Here is a 20,974-nt window from a genome sequence, read left to right on the forward strand (position 1 = left end):
GTCACAACATTTTCACAATATCTCTATGTATACATTGTACTTAATTACAATGTAAATTTATATTGTAGACACAAAAAAAAAATTGTCAAATTTTGTACACATTTACAAAATTTGTACAATATTTACCATTTTTTGTGCAAATATGTATAATATTAACCACTTTTGTGTATTTACAATGTAAACTTGCATTGCAAGTACAAAGTAGACATATAAAGATCTTAAAAAAACAAAAAAAAAAAACAAAGCTCAAACCAACTGGCATACTTGAAGAAAAAAAAAGAAAACAAAACAAAAAGTGCATCTCATTAATTGAATAAACCAATAAAACACTATTCATGAGCCTTTGGCTCCTTTTATATAGTTAATAGATATGCCAGCTTACATAAATATTTAAAAGGAAAAAAAAAAAAAACACAAACCGATAACTAGCAAAAAAAAAAAAAAAAAAAAACTTTAAGCACTGTAGAAATTAATGTTAAAATGTTATAGACTTAGCATTTTTTTTATTTGATCTATAAAAAACTGAATTTTCAACAATTGTGAAAATATTGTGATAACAATAAGTATTGTAACATTTTCTCGAAACATTTATTTTTAGTTGTGGTTGGTCACGGTCTCATATTTTATTATTTTATTTTGACTTGTAAGAAATTGATATGTCAATAATTGTGAAAATATTGTGAAATTTGTTGTGTCAACATAACAATAACAATATATATATATATATATATATATACTAGCTTACATAAATATTTAAAAGAAGAAAAAAAAATTGATTACTGAAAAAAAAAAAAAAAAAAAAAAAACTTTAGGCACTGTATCTACCGTGTCAGTTGAATAAACCAAAAGCACTGCACAATAAGTGTTGTAACATATTCTCAAAACATTTATTTTTAGTTGTGGCTGGTCACAGTCTCATATTTTATTATTTTATTTCGACTTGTAAGAAATTGACACGTCAATAATTGTGAAAATATTGTGAAATTTGTTGTTTCAATATAACAATATATATACCAGCTTACATAAATATTTAACGGAAAAAAAAAAAAAACACAAACCGATTACTGAAAAAAAAATAAAAACTTTAGACACTATAACTACAGTGCCAGTTGAATAAAGCAAAAGTACTGCACAATAAGTGTTGTAACATTTTCTCAAAACATTTATTTTTTGTTATGGTTGGTCACAGTCTCATATTTTATTATTTTATTTCGACTTGTAAGAAATTGACACGTCAATAATTGTAAAAATATTGTGAAATTTGTTGTGTCAGTATAACAATATATATACCAACTTACATAATTTTTTTTTTTTTTTAAAACACAAACCAATTATTGGAAAAAAAAAAAACTTTAGGTACTGTAGTTACAGTGCCAGTTAACTAAACCAAAAGCACTGTAGCTACTGTGCATACACGCATTCGCGATAAAGCAAAAACACTACACATTAAGTATTGTAACATTTTCTCAAAACATTTATTTTTAATTGTGGTTGGTCACATTCTTATATTTTATTATTTTATTATTTTATTTTGACTTGTAAGAAATTGACACGTCAATAATTGTGAAAATATTGTGAAATTTGTTATGTCAGTATAACAATATATATATCAGCGTACATAAATATTTAAAAGAAAAAAAACACAAACCGATTATTGAAAAGAAAAAAAAAAACTTTAGGCACTATAGCTATAGTACTGGTCAATAATTGTGAAAATATTATGAAATTTGTTGCGTCAGTATAACAATATATATACTAGCTTACATAAATATTTTTAAAAAAAACTTTAGGGACTGTAGTTCCAGTGCTGGTTAACTAAACCAAAAGCACTGTATATAAAGAAAAAAGAAAAGACAAAAATACGAAAAGCACAAAAAAAAAAAAAAAAGACTCACGAAACCAAAGCACTGTAGCAACATAGACGCTTTTTATATAAAGAGAAAAAAGAAAAGAAAGAAAGATAAAGCAATGCTAATTAATTAAGTATTATACAAATTACACCTTATAAACTAAACAATATGATAATTTTTAGTAATAAAAAATGCAATTAAATTGACATGATAACTTTTTTTTTTTTTTTTTTAAGTTGTCATGTCACATTATAAGAGATCTATTATAATCATAGTTATTAAACTCTCAATTATAATAGGTCTATGTCAATTTGCAAATTTTTTTTTTGGCTATTAAATTACAACATGTTGTTTAATGTCACCTAGGAGTGTCAAAATAGAAGTTAAATATTGATGTTTAGCAAAAAAAAAAAAAAAAAAAAAAAAGAGGTTAAATGTTGATCCTTATCTAGAAGAAGATGTCAGAGAACAAAGAAAGCAAGTCTTTGACCATCATTCTTGTTTTCTTCTATGGAGACAAACGGCACATTAATTTATACCTGACTACTTTAGCAGAAGCAAGAATTAAGTCAATTTAATTTTGAACACTACACAAAGTCCTTTAATTTGATGTTATTGCTGAGGTTGATTTGCTCTTGGTCAATATTAAACTTCTTCAATCTTACGACAAATACGATTAAAGTTGGTATTTTCAATTTTTCATTGGTTTCGCACACTTTTCTTTACCCATTTTCTTGACTCAATCAGCTCAACATTTAAGCCATTGTCGAATATGGTTAGAAGATGTGCAAGTTTTTCTTCTTTTTGTTTTCTTCTTTTGCTTTTTGCTTAAGTATGATTCTTTCCCTATATATACAATTATCTCTTTCCTTAAAAAAAAAAAAAAAAAAAAATCGTGGTCCTAACGTACGTGTGCTTTATCTAGCTCTTTCAATTAAGCCTTCACGTATTAGGCCCAACATAATTAATTTTTGGACAAGATTTGGCAACAAACTTGATTGTAAACTAAAACTATAACTTTACTCAATATATATATATATTTTTATTGGATATGAATTGTGAAAAATTCACCATTAGATTATATTTTTTTTCTTATATCCTCTATACTTGCAAAATTTCAAGAAGATCAAAGATCAATAATTATGTCATCAATCAAATCTTTAAATTTTGAATTTTTATAGTCTAAAATTATATAAAAATTTAAGTTTATAGATTAAATAATAAATAACATCTTATTACCATAAAATTTGACATGTGTCTTAAGAACATAAAGAACACGCAATTAACAGTTAAATTTTCAAAATATATAGCCACATTAATTTGTTTAGCAAGAGTTGTAGTCTTAAGGTACAACTAAGTTTGTAGCCAAACGTTATCTTTAAATTTTGACCCCTTTAACAATATATTAGATCTTTACAAAGAAAAAGAAAAATTCTAATAAATTTTTTTTAACTAAATTTTTGAAAGATATGTAACTATAACATTAATAATGAGACTATCATGCAAAAATTTCCAAAAAAAATTCCTATAAGAAAAATTTCAAACTGTACATACATGTGTGTATTTTGGTCAATATATGAAGTTATCTTTTTATTAAATTTTGGTCAACAATAACCACCCTACAAAATATGCAAGTAATTTACTAGGAAAAGAAAAGAGTGAGTTCCTAGTAGCTAGTATATAAAGTTTTGTTCACACTTTATTTTGTTTTTTTATCAACTTTTTTACTTGCTTTAGAGGAAACTGCCTTTTTGTTTTTTGTTCCAGGAAATGGCTTCGAAACTGCAATGAATGGATATTGACTCGGTCTGTGGAAACCGTGGGTTTTTCAACTAATTGTTCGTGACGGGGCTGACCGTGTATAAGTCAGTCAACAGATTTCTACCACAAAGTTCTCTAATATAAATAGACTATCATTTCATTGCTTTCTCATAATAATCACACTTTCCATTTGTTTCATAGTATCAAACATGAAGGTAAGCCCTTTTTCTTACTATATAGAAGAGAAAAGAAGAAGAAGAAGGTATTCATAGGGTTTGAGCATTAGCCAACTATACCAACACTGTGGTGCTTGGTATTTAGGTTTCAAACCCTATCTCCCTTCTAGCCTCGGCCTATTTATGAAAAAGGTCACTATGATCACATCTTGTGGCTCCCATGTACCTATGAGGTTCACAGATTATAAGAGGGCACAAGAGATTTCTACTGTTGGTTTATCTAGAAAAAAAATGCACATGCATGAAATGAATTTGTCACTGTACTTTTTGAGTAGCAAACACCAAAAACATATATAAACAAATTGTTTTCTTTTCTATTCTGTTGAAAGATACTAATGATTATATGGTATATATATGGTGCAGCAAAAGATAGTAATGAAGGTGCAAATGAATTGCGAGAAAGGCAGAACCAAGGCCATGAAGATTGCTGCTGTGGCAGAAGGTGTGCATCAAATTTGCTTTTGAGAACTAGAGTCAAGGGACTAATTACTTTTATATATATATGTAACAGTTTTTTTTTTCCTGAATATCAAACAGGTGTAATCTCAGTGGCGATTGAAAGAGAAAAAAGTCTGGTGGTCGTGATAGGAGACGGAGTTGATTTGGTTAGCTTGGCCGGCTCACTAAGGAAGAAGCTTGGCTCTGCCACCATTGAGAGCGTGCAAGAAGTGAAGGCAGAAAGTGCTAAGAAAAAAGACCCAATTATATGTTATAGCCAATATCCACAATACCCCATGTATATATGCAGTGGTTTCTGATCAATACTCAAGCAATTGCGCCATCATGTGATGAGTATTGCAACCTGATCCATGAGATCAATTGAGATGTAAAACTTTTTGTCTTTGTTTTGTTCATGCTCTTGCATGTTGTTTTCCTTGTGTCTCCTATATGTTTTTTAATACAATAATTACAAGGACACAATATTTTAAAAAAAAAAAAGAAAAAGAAAAAAACCTAGTTGATATATTTTGTTATAACGACACGAAGTCCTGTTAACTTTTGTGAGAAAAAATTATGAAAAATATTTTTGTCCTTAGCAATACTCAAAATAATATATATATATTGTATGACGAAGTGTGAATGCTTCATTTTCTTTGACGCGTACATAATTAGGTTGCTGCTTATTATCTTAAGGATTAGGTTAGAGTCGGTGATTTATTAATTATTATGTCTCAAATCCCATGCATGGCCTTAAATTTGAAATATTTCCGTTCCAAGAGGACCTTTTTATATTATGCAAATTGCCGTGGGATTCTAGGTAAGTCAAACAATATCAACAAAATCGAACTTTTTACAACTCCATCTGTGTAATTGTTATATGTTAATCTTTTGCTTAATGGCCAAAATAGCAGGCCATATGCGGATAAATGTTTCATGTGTTGAGTATATCGGAAAATTACAAAAAGTAAATTTGTTATAACAATTTGTTAAACATTTTTTTAAGCAATGCTGTGATTCTCTTCTCTTTTCATTTTAAACACAATTATTTAAGCATCTATAGGTCCTTAAGACATGGTGAAGTAAAGAGTGCACAATAACAAATGAGTGTACACTAACAAACATATAATTTTGAATATGATGTGTATAGTGTACAACAACAAATGAGTAAAACACAACACAATTGTGACACGTCGTAGTACCGTGAGTAACTATCAAGAGTCAAAATTAAAGTACTTCGATATGATTTATCGTAATTGGCCATCTTTCTATACAAACAAAAAAATTACAGTCACTCATATCATTTGTTAGTAATATTAATAAACAAAAAGGCCTATCATCATTCATCATGACACAGCTTTTTATTCACCAATAATTGGCGACGTTAACAACTGTCAAAGAGAAAGGACGTTGGTACAACTGTTCAAGGATACTAGTTCCATGACTGTTGTGAATGTGGCTGCAGGTCAGTAAAGCCCATTTTTTCCTCCTTATATTTTTGTTTATTTTATTTTACTTTCTGTGAGCAGCTGATCCATAAAGCATACTTTATATATATAACTTTAGGATTACCCAAAAAAAAAAAAAAATCCACAACTATTTATGTTGCAGATTAAGTTGTAAAGAAAAAATGATGGGTTCATCTAAAAGTAACAAATAACTAATCACAATCACTGGCGGCGCCAAGTGTTAATCAGGGTAGTTACAATACTACAATACCACCCTAATATATATATATATATATATATATATTTATTTATTTATTTAACTTAAAAGATTTTGAGTTTTAAATTGACCACTCTAGAAAAAAAAAAAAAATTTGACCACACTAAAAAAATGCTTGAACACCCTTTATAACAATTAAGCACATTAAAAATAAAATTCAACCTTTCCAAAATTTTTGTCAGTTGAATGTTGATAAAAAAAATGACAAGAAATGCTATGTTCACAACATTTTCGCAATATTTTTGTAAAAAATCCTAAATAACAGGTTGTTATTGATGAATAGAAAATAATTTCAGTAGTAAGTTCAAATTAGAACTAATAAAAACTTATAACCTAAGTTTTGTTGTGAAAGTGTTACAAATATGTTGTGAACATAACATTTCTCAAAATTCACTTAAACAAACATATTAGCCTAAAATCTCAAATCAAACATTTAATTGTGATTTTTTAAATTGTGTTTCATCTGGCATATTTTAAAATTAAAATTTTTTTATATAAAAAAATGCACACTTTTCAAATAGCTAGTCTGTTAGTATTTGCTTTAGTCTTTAGTTGAATTTGTTAGATTTATGTGGTATATTTTTTCAAAAAGATAATGTATTTTGTTTATATATATTAGTACTTATTTAAGCAATGTGTTAATAATTGAATAGGAAATCAGTAATTTAATAATAGCTTGGTTGTGTATATTGAAAAAGATGTAGTTGATGATACTAATAATGAAACTATCATATCACACAACAATTTTAAAATATGAAAACTTGTGAAAGAAAATTTTAAAACTTTATATATTTGAATATGTTTTTATTTTGTGATGTTAATATATTGAAGTTTTATTATTAATAAATTTTTTTAAATTAAGTGTTTTTAATGACTACCCTTAAAAAACTTTCTGGAGCCGCCACTGATCACAATCTATTATAAAAGATAATTGTTGCTTTTTATAGGGTACTAGAATTACTCATAACCCTATATTTGGATAAAGAGTTTATGAGTTACTTTTTATTTTAAATTTAAACTTAATTTTGTATTACCATTTGTTTGATTAATGAAACTGTTCTATGTCGATGCTGCAAGTTTGACTCAAGTTCGATGCACAATGTGTCGTCGACTTGAGCCAAGGCAAGATTCATATCAAATTGTAAGGAAAGACACTTTTTGGTAATTATCATCAAAGCTCTGTTGAAGCACAAGTCAGCCCAGTTGGGACCAAAACAATTATACAGGTAGGAAATTTAACATAGGGAGTTTTATTTTGCACAAATTTAGGATAATCTTTTGATAGGCTATTTGCTCTTTTTAAACATATGGAGCAAGAGCAACTCATGTCACTGATTTTTTTTTTTTTTTTTTAAGTCTATTTGTGTGCAATTCGCATGCATGCAGATAAGGAAAATGGGATTTTTACACTATATGTGGAGGCCTAGAGATAGAGCTCTGTTCTCTCAGCTTTAACCCTTGAACTATAAGTGGGCCTCTAGCTTAAAAAGTGTTTGGATGAGCTTATTTTTATAGGAAAACTTAATTGGTGAACATTAATTGTTTGGATGAGTTTATCATTAATCATCTATTTTAGGAAACATTTTATGAAAAATTAAAAAAATTGTATAAAAGTTAGACATTTTTTTTTTTAAAAAATTTTCATAAAAAGTTTCTAAAATAGTTTATTAATATATATTGTAGGTTCACGTTTTTCAGCCCAAGCCCAAATGTATGAGACCTTTGGCCAGTGAGTCTGGTACAATGAATTTGTAGAGAGTGGGTCAAAGAGTTAGGATTTAGTGTATGAACAACAGTTGACATGGTGTTTTTCATGATCAAGCTGAGGTGAACTAGGTTTATCAAAGAGGGTTGGTCCTCGGCACGGTCTGAGGAGCCTTTTCTGGTGCCTCTTGTTTGATAGGGGTTTCAGCCCCCCTTTTTGTCTCCCTCTACCCTCTTTTATAGTAGTTTCCTTCCTCCTGAATTGAGTTCATAGTGCTGATACTTGTCCCATCAGCCCTTCACTCCAGTTTTTGGGAGTGGTTGTAAAGGCAGAAAAGCATGGCTATTCAAGTCCAAGACACTAAATGCAATAATGACAGCTTTTCCCTTAGACATTTCTATTTTCTCTGTTGTCCTTTTCTATTTTAATACTTTTCGTATTTCGTGAAATGACCTGGAGTGTCACTACTAGTAGCAGGTTGCTCCCTTTGTCCTCGGCTACATCCATGGCTGAGAGGGTTCTTCCCATGGCCGAGGAGGGGTTTTTCCTTGGACTAGGCCCTTGGCCCGACGTAGACATTGACATGGGATTCCCGGTCTTGTACCCCCCACAATAGCCCCTCGAGATTCTTCTTTTCTTCCCCATGGGAGGGAAAGAGGATCTCGATGTGATGATTGCCTTTTCGCGCCCATTTTGCACTATTCCTGGCTATGAGACATTCTTTTAGTTTATCCAAACTGCGTTCCTGCCGTTTTGGTACATGAGGTGTGCTTTCATTAAGGTCTCTTTACGAGGTGACGCAAATCCAATGGTTGGAGACTGCTCTAGAAATTGAGCGAGATTTATCTCGCTTGTAATTCCTTCTTGGAGATTTGGGTGAATTGATTGCCATCGGGTTTGCCCCCTATATAAGACACATGGGGGGAGATCATTCTCCTTTATTCACAGACCCTTGAGTTCTGCGGGAGTTTCAGGCTTTTAACTCTCCAAATGTTCCTAAGGACCCCATCAAGGTAGTGATTGAGATTTAGAGAATGAAATGGTTAAGGATAAGGGTAAAGGTGAAGGAACCAAACCCTTTTCAGAAGCCACGGGTGACTTCGAGATTCAGAATGACACAATTAAGGCAAGGGAGGCAAAGGCTAAAGATATTTCTCCCCTTCGATTGGACAAGAAAGAAGTCTTTCTTCCTTCAGCCAAAATCCAAAGCAGGTGTAGGTCGCATCAGATTTTTGGTGCGACAAAATTTGGATTTCATCCGGCGCCGTATGTCACGCGTGAGCGGATTTGGATTTCTCATTGCCGGTACCATCCATACTTGCTCGATTGTTGCTAGAGCAATACTTGCTCGATTGCTGCTAGAGCAAGTATGTGGATTTGGCATTTTTGCTTCTTCTTCTCTTCCATCACCGATGTCATCCATACTTGCTTGATTGCTGCTGAAGCAAGATTGAGGATTTATCATTCCCGTGAACTGCTTTTTATAGTTAGCTTCTGATATAGGCTTGTCTAAGCCCTTTTATGTACACTGTGCTTCTTCTTTATCTAATAAAAAGACGATTTTATTTCATTTTGCGTACCTTTTCTTTTCTTCAATAATTATTTTATGAATTGGTGTGCTGGTATCTTTTCTTTTGAATAGTATTTAGAACTAACACCGTTGATGGTAAAGAGTTGTCACCCTGAACTTATCAAAACTGACGGGCACACTACTGCCAACTTTAAGTAAGTTAACTATATAAGACTAATCAGGAAAACAACCGCATATTCTGCATTGCGAATAGTGTAACCGCCCAAGGACGTGTAACCTAAAGTAAACATTCCGAGGGGATCGCCGGGTACTAAGGTTCTTTTCCACATTTACGATGATGTTTACAGTTTCAATTTGCTTTAGGCGTTTAGTCTGAGGACTGAGGCATGATTGAATTTAGCTTAAACGCTTAGAAAGGTGCCAGTGTGTGTTAGTTTCCACAACGCAGGAGCTCCGAGGACCATGCAAGACCTTTATTCTGTCTAGGACATAGGTTTTTTTTCTTAGAGTAGCTAGTTTCCCCATAGGTTTGGGTCCGAGGATCATGCAAGACCTTGGTTCTGTCTAGTACTTGGACCTTCTTGAAGTAGCTAGTTTCCCTATAGGTTTGAGTCCGAAGACCATACAAGACTTTGGTTCTATTTAGTATTTAGGTTTTTCTCTCAAAGTAGCTAGTTTCCCTATAGGTTTGAGTCCGAGAACCATGCAAAACTTTAGTTCTGTCTAGTACTTAAGTTTTTCTTGAAATAGCTAATTTCCTCATAAGTTTGAGTCTGAAGACCATGCAAGACCTTGGTTCTGTCTAGTACTTGGACCTTCTTGAAGTAGCTAGTTTCCTCATAGGTTTGAGTCCAAGGACCATGCAATACCTTGGTTATGTCTAATACTTAGGTTTTTCTTGAAGTAGCTAGTTTCCCCATAAGTTTAAGTATGAAGACCATGCAAGACCTTGATTCTGTCTAATACTTAGGTTTTTCTTGAAGTAGCTAGTTTCCCCATAAGTTTGAGTCCGAGGACCATGCAAGATCTTAGTTTTGTCTAGCACTTGGATTTTTCTTGGAGTAGCTAGTTTCCCCATAGGTTTGAGTCCGAGAACCATACAGGACCTTGGTTTTGTCTAGTACTTGGATTTTTCTCAGAGTAACTAGCTTCCTCATAGGTTTGAGTCCAAGGACCATGCAAGACCTTGATTCCGTCTAGTACTTGGGTTTTTCTTGGAGTAGCTAGTTTTCTCATAGGTTTGAGTCCGAGGACCATGCAAGACCTTGGTTCTGTCTAGTACTTGGGTTTTTCTTGGAGTAGTTGGTTTCCCTATAGGTTTGAGTCCGAGAACCATGCAAGACCTTGGTTCTGTCTAGTACTTAGGTTTTTCTTGGAGTAGCTGGTTTTCCTATAGGTTTAAGTCCGAGGACCATGCAAGACTTTGGTTCTGTCTAGTACTTAGGTTTTTCTTGGAGTAGCTAGTTTCCCCAAAGGTTTGAGTCCGAGGACTATACAAGACCTTGGTTCTGTCTAGTACTTGGGTTTTTCTTTGAGTAGCTAGTTTCTCTATAGGTTTGAGTCCGAGGAACATGCAAGATCTTGGTTCTGTCTCGTACTTAGGTTTTTCTTGGAGTAGCTAGTTTTCCCATAAGTTTGAGTCCGAGGACCATGCTTGGTTCTGTCTAGTACTTAGGTTTTTCTTGGAGTAATTAGTTTCCCCATAGATTTGAGTTTTAGGACCATCCAAGACCTTGGTTCTATCTAGTACTTGGATTTTTCTTGGAGTAGCTAGTTTCCCCATAAGTTTGAGTCCGAAGACCATGCAAGACCTTGGTTCTGTCTAGTACTTAGGTTTTTCGTGGAGTAGCTAGTTTCCCCAAAGGTTTGAGTTCGAGGACCATGCAAGACCTTGGTTCTATCTAGTACTTGGACCTTGTTGAACTAGCTAATTTCCCTATAGGTTTGAGTCCAAAGACCATGCAAAATCTTGGTTTTGTCTAGTGCTTAGGTTTTTCTTAGAGTAACTAATTTTTCCATAGGTTTAAGTCCAAGGACCATGCAAGACCTTAGTTCTGTCTAGTACTTAGATTTTTCTCGGAGTAGCTAGTTTTCTCATAGGTTTGAGTCCGAGGACTATGCAAGACCTTGGTTCTGTCTAGTACTTAGGTTTTTTTTGGAGTAACTAATTTCCCCATAGGTTTGAGTCCGAGAACCATGCAAGACCTTGATTCTGTCTAGTACTTGGATTTTAGAAAGTTGACAGTGCGCGTTAATTTCCCCAAAGCCGGAGGCCTGAGGACCTGATAGCTAAGGTTCTGTTTAATCGCTTCAAAAGATTCTAGCTTGACCCTTGGCTTCTTTCTCCGAAGGGAATTCAGTGAACAGGACTACTAGGCCCGCGAGAATTAGCCCCTTGACAAATGCATAGGGCACACACTTGACGTCAGAAGCCCTTAGAATCGCTTTCTGCTTAGTAATCCTTCTCGTATAATCAACACTTCGAAGTGTAGGCCTAAGCGGAAGCTGAGTTATGACAATGATGGTGTGTTCTTGGAAATAATAGGGAGGCATTCGTGTAGCTTGCACCACCGCTAAAATGGTCTTCCCGAAGGATCTCGCTGATAGGAGCTTGATCTCACCATGATTAACCGTTGCATTCGCCAACGCACAAGCTCTTCCTACAGACAACGCCAATTGTAGGGACTGGGTTCGAGCACTTCTCCTATTGGATAAATGGACTCAAGCCCAACTAGCCCAATACAATAAATTTGTAGAGAATGGGTTTAAGAACTAGGTCTTAGCAAGAATTACAACAACCAGACATGGTTATGAGGGGTTTGAACAACAAAGACGTGGACTAATGTGTGAAAATCTGTCCTCAACCCTTGTCCGAATAGCTAGTTGTTCTTACTAGTTCTTCAGTGCTTGGTTACAAAGGTTCCAGAGCTCATACAAATTGCTGTCGCCTTCTCTATCTCTAATTCCCCATCCTCTTTTCATGGAGGATTTCTTACATTATATACCCCCTTTCAGTTGATCTTGACCCTCCATCTGTTGATCATGCAGGTCACTACTCAAGTGCTTGTCCCAGCAACCACCTTCTTAAACTCTCTGTGAGTTACGGCAACCAAGGTTGCAGTGTTCAGGGGTCATTTCATCATTAATGTGGCTAGAACGTTAGTTGGGTACATTTAATGCGGAGGTAACAGCTTCTCCTTGAACTGCTCCTACACTATACCCCCATGGGTGTCCTACTGTACTCGTCCTTTCTTCTGCTGGCACTCTGGGAGGCTGCCTTTGACTGCGTGCTGTTCTTTCCTTCTAGGATATGGAATGCCGAGGATAGGATCGTCCTCAGCAACATCTCTAGGCCATTTGGGTTTTCTTTGTACGTCCTCGGACTTTTTCCCTTCTCGGCGCGGGCCTTGAGCTTATTATAAAGTGGGCCGGGATCGTCAAATTCTTTGACCCCATAATAGCCCCTCAAAATCCTGTTGTCCGGCTCCTCGGACGGAGAGGAGGGTTTTGTGCACCTCGTGTACCGAAATGGCAGGAACGCGGCTTGGATAAACTAAAAGAATGTCTCACAGCCAGGAATAGTGCAAAATGGGCGCGAAAAGGCAAACATCATATCGAGATCCTCCTTCCCTCCCATGGGGAAGAAAAGAAGAATCTCGAGGGGCTATTGTGGGGGTACAAGACCGGAAAGCCCATGTCAATGTCTACGTCGGGCCAAGGGCCCAGTCCAAGGAAAAACCCCTCCTCGGTCATGGGAAGAACCCTTTTCGGTCATGGATGTAGCTGAGGACAAAGGGAGCAACTTGCTACTGGTAGTGACACTTCGGGTCATTCCACGTAATAGGAAAAGTACTAAAACCAAAAAGGACAACAAAGAAAATAGAAATGTCTAAGGGAAAGGATGCTATTATTGCATTCAGTGCCTTGAACCTGACTTAGCCATACTTTTCTACCTTTACAATCACTCCCAACAACTGGAGGGAAGGGCTGATAGGACAAATATCAGCACTAGGAACCCAATTTAGGAGGAAGGAAACTACTATAAAAGAGGGCGGAGGGAGACAGAAAGTGTCACGACCCAAACCTGTACTTCAGAGTTTAGAGCATGAACGACATATTAATTTCAAGTTTACCTCAATATTAACACAAACCAACCCTAACTGAGTGTACTTATCAAGAATTGTTTCTTGAATTCCTGCTTAATTTCTTTCATAAAAGCCATTGTATACAAAAATGATGGCAACCCTGAAATTTCATTTCCTTCGAACTTGGAAAAATACCATCTGGCTGAAACTTAAGGTATTCATGTAAATATTACATAGCTAAAAGTTTAGCAAAACTCTTATTACAAACCTAACCCCAAAGACATACAACTGGAGTTCAGAACAACTAAGGCACTGAATTACATCTGTGTTCAAAGGATCAAGTACATCTTGATTCCTTCTATACAACAAAAAAGCTAATTGTTATACAACAAAACTCTACATTCTAACAAATGAGAAAACACAGAATCCTTGCCACCTCTAATACTCTTACTACTTTCACGAAGAACCTGTACACTGAAATATAATATGGTGAGCTGCGAAGTCCAGTAAGGTTTTAAAACTCCATGGGCCTTTAATAAGAATGCATGTAAATCAAATAGTTTATGGATATGTCAGATTTGATAAAATAGCCTTCATACTATTCATATTGTTCTTAAAAATAATTTAAGAGCTTTAGATGAGAATACTTCATTTTCTTTTCATATAATAAATAAAGTGACGTAATAGGGAGCTTAAATATAAGTTCAGTAATCTTATCTTTGAACAGATTATCAAATACTTTATCATAACTTCTCATCAGATTTATAACACATTCCATATACTTTTCTTATAATTTCCAAATAGCTTTATACCTTATTTATAATACATATTAGTTAATTCAATTGTAAGTCTGTCACTACTTTAGGAGGCTTCCAACATAGAGTGCTAGGCATCCAACATTCCCCACAATGCCAGGTAATTCCAGAATCATATCATAATATATACTTTCAACCATGGGGGTAGGTTGACATCCTCCACAAGTTGGCTGTTAGCAATAAGGGCGGGTACAGTAGAGCCAGTCTCACTTTTAATGGCCAATCAGAATTTCCATGGAAATGCCAGTACTATAACCCTTACTGGCTGAGTTCAGATCATAACAATGGAATAACCCGAACGCTATATTTTTCTGATAGCAATGCTTTTATATAATTAATTCATAATAGTAGCATATCCACTTCATTCTGAAATATTATGTTCGTGATATAGGTACTAGCATTAATATGCTAATATTATCATATATATAAGTTTGAAAAGCTTGCGAACATATATTTTACTTAAATCATGCTTATATGTAATATCTCTAATCAACAAGTTTTAATGCATAATAGTTTTCGAGATAATTTTTATACTTATTAAAAGCACACGTCATAAGTCCCTTACCTGATAACAGAAGGCGCGAGAGATTGTACACGAGGAGCTCAAGTGTTCGTGTTCTCGTTCTCGCCACCTAAATGAAAAAAAACAAAACTTATTACAGACAAGCTCTTCCTAATATATAAACTTATACCTCAATCACAACCTAACTCTCAAACTCAAGAAAATCTTAATTCCCATCATATAAAGTTCCCCAAAACATATGATACAATTATCAAACACATTTTGCAGCCAAACCATAGAGAAACCAATCCATAAAATTCATATATGCTTCAAACATACCAAAGGATGAGTGTATTAAATTATAGCTCAAAACATATACCCTAACTTGAGAATTAAATCTATAAAGTCGGGTGTAGTGTATGTTGTTCACTGCTCATTCTAGCAGCATATGCTCCATTTGTAAAATACAAACAGGCTGTCCAAATACCTCCAATTGTCATGAAATTTTGCAGAATTACTCCTCTATATGTCCAATATATACCACAAAAATTTCAGAGTCAAAGAATTAACTCATGATTTATTAAAAATCACACAAGACAGTATACTCAAATCTGTCCTGACAGAATTTCTTGCAACTTACAAATTAAACCATTATTTTTATGTTCATCCAAATGCTGTGAGACCACTTCTATAACAACCATGTGTATCTTAGAAAAACTACTCCTAGCATTCTAATTCACAGAATATGATTTAATACATATTTTTCTTGTTGTAAACATTAAATCTATCACAGAGACAGTTTCAGTACATATTCTTACAAAATCATCAACAAATAGCAATAAGTCTTAATTTCATTTGGGTATTTTTATACCTATATTATACATATTAAAATACCCTAATAAGCATTCAGTAGACCACAATATCATCAATATTTCAAGTAACTAAAACATAATCACAAGTTTAGCTTCTAAAATCAGAATAGAGGATAAAGAAGTAGAAACACAAAAAACAATTATATTATTAACATACCCAAAATCAAATGAGATTTAATTTACTTACCCACACACTTTGAAGACGAAACCTTAGTGTTAGGCTCTTAATTGCTTCTTAAAGAGAGTTGTCTATGATTTTTAGTGAGAGGGTGAAAGAGAGGTGTTGCCAGGTAGAGCAAAGGAAGAAGAAAAGAAAAAGTAAAGGAAGATGAGCAAGGAGTGTTTTCTAGTGCAGCAAAGAAGATAAGGGAATTTGACTTTAGGGATAGGGTACGTGGGATGCTAGGAAAGAAAATATCCCACCCTCTTTTCAACTTTTTTTTTTTTTCCTTTGCATTCACACTTATATATATATATATATATATTTATATATATATTTACATATTCTTTGCATTCACACTTTTTTTTTTTTCTTTGCATTCACACTTTTCTATAAAGAATAATATTATTTTACACACACACACACACACACACACACACACATATATATATATCCTTACCTTTATAAAGTTATAACCATCACATTAAAAGGGCATATATGTCTATAATATCACAATATCAAAACTTCATGCACTTAAAAGTAATTAAAATAATGTCATACATATAAACCCATAAAATTAATTATGAAATTAGGTCGGGGTGTTACAGGAAGGGGGTACTGAAACCCCTATCAAACAAGAGGCGCCAGAAAGGGCTCCTCGGACCGTGCCAAGGACCAACCCTCTTTGATAAACCCAGTTCACCTCAACTTGATCGTGAAAAACACCGTGTTAACTGTTGTTCATACACTAAAGCCTAGCTCTTGGATCCACTCTCTACAAATTTATTGTACCGGGCTCACTGACCAAAGGTCTTATACATTTTGGACTTGGGCTGAAAAACGTGACCCTACATATACCCTTACCATATAAAATAGTAAAACCTTATTTTTATTAGTTTATTTTATTTAAAAATAGTTTTGTATAAGTATTTTTTGTTTTTTTATTTTCATCCGTACTTAAATATAAGTGAGACTTTCAAAACTACTATATATAAAGTTATAAATTGAATGGAAATAAATTGACCCTTTTTTCAGTTAAAATAAGCATATTCTTAATTGCTAGCAAACCTAGTTTACAAATGCTCTCTTAGTCTTTACCAAAAACCTAAGCTCTACTTTACAAACCTTCCTCGTACCATAGTGGTACACTGATATGGGTCATGTTTTTTTTTAAAAAAAAAATTCTTTGTGAATGAATATCCTGGTAACTACGTTCCTCGAACCATAGTACTTTCCACTTTTCAATAACTACGTTCTGTGTTTGACTCCCCTTAGACCACTTGAAATGAATCATATAAAATAAATAAAAAATTACGGGACTCCAACTGTTGCAAAGTACTACTCATGCGTTGATCATTAGACATTGGAAATTAGAACTATAGAACTATAGCATCACTTTCACTCTCCTAGATAAACCAGAGACCAAGGGCACCTTTAACGTTAATTCAAGTACAAAATTCTGATGCTTTAACCTTATAATGCTCGCATTCCTAATATTGTCTATTGCCCATAGTGTATTAGTTTTCTTCCCAAACTGCATCAAGATGTAAAATGTGACAGGCTTTTATTTGTCAATGCACTAATGAGTTCCTTTCATGTTGTGAACAAACGTATCGAAGCCATGCTGTAATAGTGCAGTGTGTCACTGTCAACGGATGGAAATAGAAGGAGATGATTCCAAGGAGGTGTTTTTGGAGCTATAAACTTATAAATTGATAAAGTCAAAGGGGTCAATAAATCTAAATATGAAGTACGCCCACATTTTTGGCTCATTCATCTTGCAATGTTTTCATATAACAATTAAAAGACCTATTACAGAAAACTTTCAATGAATTTTTTTTTAATGGGGTACCTTGTAACAAGCAGAGATTTTGTTCCTTCCTCATATAGTTAAATTACAACTGAACTGGCAATAGCTCAAAAATGTAAAACAACCTCAAGCAGGATCCGTTACAATTCACAAAGCATGACCTTGATGTTGCACACCTAAGAATAGGTATATGAGAAAAACTTTAAAACCAAAAGACTTTTTAAACAAAAAAATTTATTTGCTAGTTATGAATGGGCTTATTTTGACAAATTATGTATAATGCATGACAAGCCATCCTCACTTGATAAAAATTCTTCTCCTTAACTATTCTTGTAAAATAAAACGAAACAAAATGGAAGACAATATATGCCCCAAAGAAACAACTAAGAAAAGACAGAATAAGGAATTATATCCTAATATGCACCAAGAATGCGAAGCAGAACTGCTCTAGCAATTCTAGTATTACATAATCTTGATTACTAGTCTAATGTGAATATGACGGTAGAACAGAATAGCATTCATCTCAGCATAGAATAAGGCTGCCAAGAAAACAATGAAGCAGCAAACAAAATAAGATGCTAAATCGCTTTTTCTTTAATCAAAATATAGTTAGTACATTCCTAGCACAACAAAGAACCAAAAAGCATTCATCCACTAATACATATTCCTTCAGAAAATATAAATGATCCTAAACTCTATTAATTCCCAACCAAATTCAGTAATAAACAAAACTGAATACTAATTCAGCACAGTAATGGGAAACAAAACAATGGTTTTTTACTGGCCAAATGACAACAGTAAACACTGGCTCAATTGCAAAATATTTAAACAAGCAAGTTAGTGTGTAAGAAGCATGGACATGGACGTGGATACAACACTACTTGGGACATGGTGACACTACAATTCTTGAAAAATTAGGACAATACGGCATTAATCAATATATTGTTATGTGCATACTATTTATTTTTAAGAATATTTTATGTTTATTCTAAGTTCTCAAAATAAAGAACAACTAAGAGAATCATTAAAAACATAACGAAAATCGAAGGAATTTTTATAAGAAAAAGTTAATTTTTTCTTCTTGGCCCAGCAAGGACACGCATGTAGAGTTTCCCTGGCGTGTCTTTGTTCAACAAGGTCACTCAGGAATTTTGGAGTGTCTTGTTCTTCTTAGTTCTTATGTTAGTGCTATAACATACAAAAATGTTCTTCATTCAGAATCCTGAAAATTACTAAAAATTGTCCCAAAACAAAAAGGATTCACTTATGCAAAACACCATAGATTATCCAAATTCCAAACCACATATAAGCTACCTACTGCGGCAACCACAAATGATTTCCAATGACTCCAAGCATTAACAAACTCATAACTCTCCAATAACAAAACTATTAATAATCATATAAACAGAAGACCCTTTCAATTTCAATACAAAAGGGAAGCCAAAGTAGATTTATGAACAAAACCCGAGTCTACTTGCAATAAAACTGCTAGGAGTTAGCAATCCAACAAATAGCACAGAGTAGAGCAACCAAGGACCCAGCCTTCACATCCAAACAGACGTAAAACACAGAATAGATAAAAGCTAACAAGAACCCAAAATTCAAAACCAGAACAAAATGATTCCCAAATAGAAAAAACTCCAAGTGGGGAGGTTGAACAGGGAGGGCGTGAAATAAAGCATAAGAAGAGCAGTGAAAAAGATTGGCCAAACAAACACCATATGGATGGCTATGTTTTATTCGGTTGCTATGATAACCACCATAGAAAGCAAAGTGCTTTTCAAGGTCAAGCAATCCCTTTCCCATTGGGGTATGAGGAAGGTTTTTTTCAGGGAAAGTAAAGCCTTTCTACGTCTCAGTATCAAATTTGATCAACTACCCCCACAAACAAAAAAAAAAAAAAGAAGGGGAAACGGGTCTAATTGCTTGTCCTTTTGCATTCAGGAAATCAGCACCTGGATCTGAATTTCGTGGAATCAATATTTTGTAGAAGTATATTTATATGGGCACAAAAAGGTCATGCTAAAAGGGATGTTTTGGAGGCATTCTCTCAATGTCACTGATATTGGCAGTTGTGTTGCAAAGATTACGGCTTCGAAGTCGGTTTGGTGACTTCTTGTGGAGACTACCCAACCAAATAGGACTAGGCTGTCTAGGCAGTACTATTGGCTTTCTCATACACGACAAGAAGAGGAAAGACAAAGCATACCAAAGACAGCAAGTGTACTTCTTAGTGCACGTGTGTGGGTTGAGTTCCACACTGAGAGAAAATAGTTAAGGAAAGTGAGTAGTTGATGAACATAGTTGGGTCTAAATCCTTCAGTTTTAACCTTTTGGTTGGAGTGGTAACCCAATATATATAGGTGGGCACAAACCTTTTGGATGAAGCTTTTGAGTTAATATGATGTCCAATATGTATATCAATGGAAGGTTAGTGGACCCCTCAGAATCTTCTCTCCTGAACAGCAACAAAGCTGACTGACTAATTAACATACACAGTTTAAGCCTCAGTCTGTCGTAATTATAATATATTAGAGAAGTAATTTCCAAAAGTATTAGAATATATTATAAATAATTAAATTTACTATTTTTTTATTAAGTTTTGAGAACACTAATAATTTATCAATTTATTTATTTATTTATTATTATTTTTTTTTCAAACGAAGGTACCTAGAGTTTTTCATGTACCTAATAAATACTATTCCTTTAGGTGTGTAATTAAAAGAAAATTATACTTCTCATGCTTAGCTTTCGCCCCATTTATAATATCTTTCCAAATTAAATTAATTGTGATGAAAAACCACCATTTATATCTCATCTAACACTTGGTTTAGATGGCAAGGTACATTGATTCAAATCTCTTAAAATAAGGTATCAATGAAGTAAATTGATAAATTGGAGAGGAGACATTAAAAATGAGTTCAAAGTTTAAGGTGAAAAAAATATAATTTATCCATAAAAAATAAATATTAAGTGATTTTTTTTTTTTTGGGCTAATTCATGTTCATGGGTGTCGTAGAGAGTTGGTTGTTTATCAAAACTCGAGTCAGTTTGTGGCCAAAGCCAATATGAACAGTTCTGTGAAAATATGTGACAAGAAAGACTAAGGTGAACAACCCTGTGTTCAAAGAAGCAAATGCTTTGAGAGTCAAGTTCTGCAATCAAAATTCAACATTAATATATAATTGGGTGAATAAAATCTATAATTTCCCAATTAATATAGTTTTAATACTAACCCTTAGGGGCTTTGGTGCATAAACAATATATTAGACAATATATATTATCTGCATCACACAATCAAATAACTTGACTATGCTGAGAAGCAGATAATCTTCTTTGATTATTGCGTAGTATAGCTAAAGCGAGGAATTGAATAAAGCCATCATGTAAGGTTTCGATTGGAAACCTTGGGCTGATTTCTTCTTAATAATTTGATAAAATGTTGACCTGCAATGTAATTTTTTATACATTAAATTTCAATGCT

At 33.6% G+C, this 20,974-nt stretch overlaps 2 protein-coding genes and 1 long non-coding RNA gene across 3 annotated transcripts in view; 2 read left to right on the forward strand and 1 right to left on the reverse strand.

Moving 5' to 3' along the window:
- The first annotated feature begins 3,811 nt into the window (after positions 1-3,811).
- LOC126694175 (heavy metal-associated isoprenylated plant protein 47-like) overlaps positions 3,812-20,974 on the forward strand; it is a 48,628-nt gene continuing 31,465 nt past the window's right edge. Inside the window, exon 1 of the mRNA XM_050390257.1 lies at positions 3,812-3,826. Coding sequence (XP_050246214.1) covers positions 3,821-3,826 — 6 coding nt within the window. The 5' untranslated portion in view covers positions 3,812-3,820. The remainder of the gene's footprint in view (positions 3,827-20,974) is intronic.
- LOC126694177 (heavy metal-associated isoprenylated plant protein 41-like) lies at positions 3,835-4,701 on the forward strand. Its single transcript, XM_050390261.1, has 2 exons — positions 3,835-4,289; positions 4,385-4,701. The coding sequence occupies exons 1-2, from the start codon at positions 4,202-4,204 to the stop codon at positions 4,603-4,605; spliced, it is 309 nt and encodes a 102-aa protein (XP_050246218.1). The 5' UTR covers positions 3,835-4,201; the 3' UTR covers positions 4,606-4,701.
- On the reverse strand, positions 13,481-15,943 carry LOC126694179 (uncharacterized). The gene is made up of 3 exons (XR_007645645.1): positions 15,708-15,943; positions 14,712-14,778; positions 13,481-13,805 (listed from the first exon to the last, which is right to left on the reverse strand). It is a non-coding gene; the product is annotated as an uncharacterized LOC126694179 (long non-coding RNA).

Source organism: Quercus robur, chromosome 8 (assembly GCF_932294415.1).
Source record: "Quercus robur chromosome 8, dhQueRobu3.1, whole genome shotgun sequence".
NCBI classification, from domain to species: Eukaryota; Viridiplantae; Streptophyta; class Magnoliopsida; order Fagales; family Fagaceae; genus Quercus; species Quercus robur.